Here is a 6,403-nt window from a genome sequence, read left to right as displayed (position 1 = left end):
GCTATTTCACTCTGCTTACTAGATTGCTGTGTGGACAATTTCTGGTTTAGTGCTCAATAGGTGAGCTACCCCAACACCCACACTAGAAAAAAAAAAAAAAAAAAGGACATGAATGGACCTCCAATGGTTAGTCTCTGCATAATTGAATTGTTTTATTACTGGACATGGGGAAGAGAGGACATGAATTACTGGACTTTGGCTGATTTTAGGTACTCCTACGACTGAGATGACCTCCAATGGTTAATACATGAATTGTGTGCATTTGCATATGTTATATTGTAGGAGATACAGGCATATGTAATGCAAACATGGAGCCCTGTTTTGTACTTCCTTGAAGCCAAAAGGTTGCTTTTTGGTTCTGAGGTCCCAATTATTTTCCGTTGATTGGATGTTTTGGAAATATTGAAGCATGAGTGGTTAACATTGTTGACTCTTGATGGTAAAGTCAGTGTGATTTAGCTTCTCATATCTAAGTGGTTAACATTGTTGACTTTTGATGGTAACTCAGAGTGATCCAACTTTTTATATCTGATGCTTCCCTCCTTTTGAAAACTGAAAGCTGATAAACTGTTACTCTATTTAGTACTCGAAGTTTCAACACTTCTTTTGGATTTTATCACATCTCTTGCTTGATCATAAGGCCTGGATAAAGTTAGCTCAAATAATCTCAGACTTAATTGTAGTTGGTTGATATCCTATTTGGATTTAGTGATTAGGAAATTAATAAGCAATGAAAAAATTGCATTCATCATGCACATATACTGTTGTACTCAATATAAAAGTCTGCAGAGACACAGAGACTAAGCGGGTTAAGATGGTTAGCAACTTGGGTGAAAACAAATCTTAATGAGTTATTAACAGAAAGGGGGGGGGGGGGGAGAAAGAAACAGTGATGAGGAAATGGTATTGCATCCTAAAATGAGTGTCTTTCATAATGATTGTAATATTGTATCCCTTCATCAGCAATTCTAACAAAATGTTTGGGTGGTGTTGGTTTTAAAACTAAGAGGAGATAATTTTGTTTCCATCTTTTTAAGTTTTTGTAGCGCATTGATGATATAGAGACTGGGTCTATCCAGGTGTTTCATTGGTTGAACGAATGATAAGAATCAGGGTTGGTTGTCATGCTACATGCATAATACTTGCATGATCCCAGTACTGAATTTGCATTGATTTTGTAATTATAATCCAACAGGTGATCCATTCTCCACTTAGAGGTGTCGTCTTGTTCGGTTGTATGATTTTGTTACATCTCTCCATTAGCTGGTCTGAGTAGAAATGAGTTGAAGAACAAAATAAAGCAACTTAGGTAAGATTACGTCTTATGGTATAAAGTTGTGACACTAAAACTTGGGCTGTGCATTTCCATCAAGTATAGTGTGATCGATTTCCGTGTCACAGATAGCAGTCCAGTCTAATACATCAATGGTAGAGCATATGATACAAGTGTAGTTGAGGCAGATAACTACACACTGGTGATGTTCAAGATGCATTATCAAGAGGAACTAAGGCTTTCCTCGAGCATGGCTTAATGTTTTGAGATTTTGCTACCACGGAATTTCTTACGTTCCTTCAAGTAAATACATTCTCATCAAATATGGAACACCTCAGCATGTAGGGCAATTGAAGAAGGGGCACCTCCCTAATTTCTGCTTTCCTTTGCTTGTCCGAACTTCTGTTTCACTGTGTAGCTCTTATTTGGATTGAAAAAACCATTTGGGATTCTGTTTTAAGTTACTTTAACTTTTAGCGCCCATTGATTTACTAACACCATTTTTTCGGACACTATTTTAGTGACCTTTGAATCTGTTTTCCTACTTGGTTCTGAATATGTGATTTTTCTTTGTGCACAACCTATTGGTCTTAAGATTCTCCAATGCTAAGAATTTGCATTGTTTTATGTATTTTTAACTATGCTTCTCGGAGTCATGTAATGATTTTTTCATTTCTTCAGGTGCAATAACAATATGAACAACCTTGTGCTGTCACTTACCCCCAAGTTCAGCAAACTACGAACTCTAACTTTACGTCAAAATAAACCACAGCTTCAGGATAATGCGGTTGAGACCATTGCAATCTTCTGCCATGATCTGCAAGACTTGGATCTCAGCAAAAGCTTCAAGCTCACTGATCGCTCCTTATATGCATTAGCTCATGGGTGTTCTAACCTTACCAAGCTCAACATCAGTGGTTGTTCGGCCTTGAGTGATGCTGCCCTTGCATATCTTACTGGCTTCTGCAGAAACTTAAAGTTCTTAAATCTTTGTGGATGCGTAAGTGCTGCATCTGACAGAGCTCTGCAGGTACATGGTATTCTGTCTTGAACAGGGAATGATATTTTAGGTTCTTTTGCCTCTGAATATGTGGGGACCTTTATTCACTCGTTTTGCTCCCTGTGCAGGCCATTGCTTGTAATTGCAATCAGTTACAGTCTTTGAATCTGGGTTGGTGTGAGGGTGTAACTGATGTAGGAGTGATGAGCCTGGCACTTGGATGTCCGGATCTGAGGGCTTTGTACTTGTCTGGTTGTGTCCTCATAACAGGTTAGCAAAACCTGTCAGATTTGCTAGATATGGGATGAATGTTAACTATTTCAATGTTCTTGTGTGGGCCTTTATTCCTTTCATCTAACGTTTGCTTTGTTGGCTTTGATTTCTTGACCTGTTTACATTATTTGATGCAGATGAGAGCGTGATAGCCATAGCAAACAGGTGCCACCATTTGAGATCCCTTTGCCTGTACTACTGCCAGTACATAACAGACAGAGCCATGTATTCTCTGGCAAACGGTCGGGTGAAGAGCAAGCATGACCTATGGGAATCTGTGGAAAATGGGAACGATGAGGATGAAGGGCTCATGAACCTCAACATCAGCCAATGCACAGCTCTGACTCCTTCAGCCGTTCAGGCTGTATGCGACTCGTTCCCTGCGCTTCACACATGCCCTGGAAGACATTCCCTCATAAAGAGTGGGTGTCTCAACCTAGCATCTGTGCACTGTGCCTGTTCTATTCAAGCACATCGTGCAGCGAGCCCCTCTCATCCTGCACATTGATTGAATCAATCAATACCAAAGCTGTACATACGGTAGGCGATGAGGTGTGATGGATGTTCTGGCCAGGAATATTTGGCTTTTCCTTCAAAGCAATTGTGGGACTTGAATTATGTTTATAACTTTTGTATGAACAAACTTTATTTGAACATCAAAATGCCCTTTGCTTTGCTATCTTGTTCCTGTGAATGCCCTTAGCTTTGTTATCTTGTTCCTGTGAATGCAGCAAGTCTTCCAAGATGTGTTCAGCCTAAATGGGGCCTGGACATAAGATCCTTCTTGGAAAATCTGGTCATGTGTTATTTGAGAGCAGGTCAGTATTGGGTTAAACTCTTTTCAAGTCATCTATGTAGGTAATATTAGCATTTTTGGCAATGACGTTAGGTCATGGTTCAGTTTCAATCATTTTATTAGTCCATGATTTGGGGCCGTGGGAACCAGACACATCTTTTCTTTTTGAGAAAATTGCATTGCCACCCCCTGAACTTCGGTCGTTATTCAAGGCCACCCCCTGGACTTTTTGAAACGTCAAAGCCACCCCTAAAAATTCAAAAAATTTCAAATCGGTCCTTGCTGTTAGCCGACCGTGAGAAATGAATGAAAACCGGTTTGTTTTTTTCTAATATACCCAAAATATCCCCACCTATTGTGAGAGGACAATATTGCCATCTCCTTTATTTCCATCTCCTAAACCCATATCCCATCTCCCATCTCTCATCTCTCATCTCTCATCTCTCATCTCTCATCTCACTCCTCTCACTCAATTGGCCGGACAAGAAGAAGAAGACGACGACACCCCCTGCAACTCGATTCTCTTCCCTCCGGCGTCCGATTCTATTCCCTCCGGCGTGCGATTCTCCCCCCCTCCGGCGTCCGAACCTCTATCCCAAGGTATGTGGGGTTCGGCTTCTTCTTCTTCCTTTCTAATTTAGGGTTCTTCTTGTCAAGTTAATCTAGGGTTTATGCACTTTGGAGTGGGGAAAAAAGAAAGTAAAATTTTTTCTTGAAGCTCTTTGGAAGAAGACCTGTGAAATGGTTGTTATATGCAGTGAAATGTGTTTGGATTGTCGTTCCAAGTTTTCTCTCCCTTACTCTTTAGGTAATTTTAACAAACACTCTGATAGAAAATGTATTAGGTATCAAGTGGTTTTCTTTTAATTATAAAAAAATTTTGAAAACCATTTCTCGGCCGTGGTAAGATACATTAAAAGTGGGTGTCAAAAAGCACCAGGAAAAAAGAAAAACATTTGATGATTATCGAAATGCCCTTGTATTCCATTTTTGAGCTCTACTACAATGGCCCTATACAACTGAAAGCATTTTCAATGCACCAATACTGTTATTTCCTTTTGGAGCTCTAAAACATTGCCAAATCTTCTCTGTGGTTATCTGAATGCCCTCCAGGTAGCATGAGAAGAACTGAATTTTTTTTGCACCAACCAAGGGAACTTGACACTGTTCAGTGTGTAAGAACCTTACCAGTAGGGTTAACAATACCCTGATCCAATAGGAAACCATAGTAGAAGTAATAATGTTCAAAATTTAGGCAAAATTGAACCAGGAACAGGGTAGTGGTGGGAAGATACACAGGAACCAATCTTCGTAATGTTGGTGAAATCACTCATAGAAATAGGTGTAGCAGATCATCTCAATATCTTCAACAATCATGATCCCCATCAAATAAGCAGCCAAAAGGAGGCAGACACTGTAAATAAATGTGAAATTCAAACCATCGGATGGCCAATTCTGTCTGTGACCTCCAACAGGTCTAATAAGGAGCATCAATGTTATAACCACCATGGTTGGCCCAACAGCAACCATGAAGATATTAATTTCTGGTTGTAGTCTTCCCAGAACCAAATGGAACTTCCATTGGTTCCCCCTCCCCTCTTTTTTTCTCTTTCTTCTAACCTTTAATGTAAGTATGTGATCCATTCATATCAGCTTAATGTGTGATCAAGTAGCATATCTGTGAATTAGTCTTCAATCATTTAGAGGTTTTATAGTTCCTGCATAAGAGGTTCACGATTTCTATCGACTTACGTTTCGTTGCTGCTGTGAAACCTATTCTCTCCCTCTCTTGTACATGATATATTATCTTATTATACGGTCGGATAAAGAGGGCAAAATGACAACCTCATCCCTCAAGAAAGTTAGAAAAGATCAATTATTTATGTTAAGTGTGGATTGATGATTTAACCAGATTATTTTGTTATGAGAAAATATATATGGGAAAATAGTTGATATTTGAGAAATCATATGATTAGGTTCTCTGTATTATGCATTGCTATGATTGGTCCTTGATTTTGATTTGGAAATTTCTTTTTTGGATGTATAAATGCTTTGACTTGTGTATTATCTGAAATCTTTGATGAAGAGTTTACCATTCTAATGAGTATTAAGTAATGTTACTGATTTTCTCTGTTTTCAGATCTGAATTTTTTTTTAGCAATGAATGTTAAGTGTGCTATTGAATACCATTGGAGTGGGAAGACTGTAGTTAAAATTATTGATCCAGACTTATATGGCTACTTGGACATGGTGTATGACATCTACAATGAACTCATCACACATGTGCCTGTGAGTCATAATGCAGTTTTCCAAGCGAAGTGTATACTACCAAACAATGAGATAAAGGAGGTAACAGATGATCCATCAGTGTCACACCCCGTTCACACTGAACCGGAGCGGTGACCGAGTTAACACCGGTTAACCCAAACCTACCAGGATCATCAGATACTGTATTCCACCACAGTATACGCACAACTAATATAAGTTCATCAGATCAGCGGAAGACTAAGTTTTACCTGTGAATAAATCCCATATACTTGATACCCGGATAGTGATACAATAATTATATACATTTGGGCCCGAAGGCATGATATATACACAAAAGGATAAAATTCAAGTATCAAGTACATAAGGAAATCCACCAAAACAATCAGAGTACACAACTCGGCTCGGTATCAAGGCTGGAGCTCAGCTCGGCATCAAGGGTCGTGCCCAGCCCGGCATCACATAGAAGAGCTCAGCTCGGCCTCAGAAGTGGAGCTCAGCACAGCCTCAAAGGTGGAGCTCAGCTCGACCTCAGAACTGCTGTCCCGTAGCATAGCTCTCGCACGAGCAGTCGGTGCCTTGCTCTAACTCCTCAGGGGTCCACCAGTCCTCTTCAGGAAACTCGACTGTGGGACCCACCCCATGCTCCTCAGATGTATGACCTGCAAAATCATCTAAAAAGGTGTGTACACGTGGGATGAGCTCACTAACTCAGTAAGTGGTAAGATGGACCACACAGCAGTCCACACATCAAAACACAATCATATGCACTACATGCCATGCTATACATTTTAAA

The 6,403-nt window shown here is 39.9% G+C and overlaps 1 protein-coding gene across 1 annotated transcript; it reads left to right on the top strand.

The window, feature by feature from the left end:
- The first annotated feature begins 1,203 nt into the window (after positions 1-1,203).
- Positions 1,204-3,225, top strand: LOC122093994 (F-box protein SKP2B-like). Its single transcript, XM_042664571.1, has 4 exons — positions 1,204-1,309; positions 1,955-2,303; positions 2,402-2,543; positions 2,684-3,225. The coding sequence occupies exons 2-4, from the start codon at positions 1,968-1,970 to the stop codon at positions 3,052-3,054; spliced, it is 849 nt and encodes a 282-aa protein (XP_042520505.1). The 5' UTR covers positions 1,204-1,309; positions 1,955-1,967; the 3' UTR covers positions 3,055-3,225.
- The last annotated feature ends 3,178 nt before the right edge of the window (positions 3,226-6,403 follow it).

Source organism: Macadamia integrifolia, chromosome 2, assembly GCF_013358625.1.
Source record: "Macadamia integrifolia cultivar HAES 741 chromosome 2, SCU_Mint_v3, whole genome shotgun sequence".
NCBI classification, from domain to species: Eukaryota; Viridiplantae; Streptophyta; class Magnoliopsida; order Proteales; family Proteaceae; genus Macadamia; species Macadamia integrifolia.
This window is presented reverse-complemented; position numbering and strand designations above follow the sequence as displayed.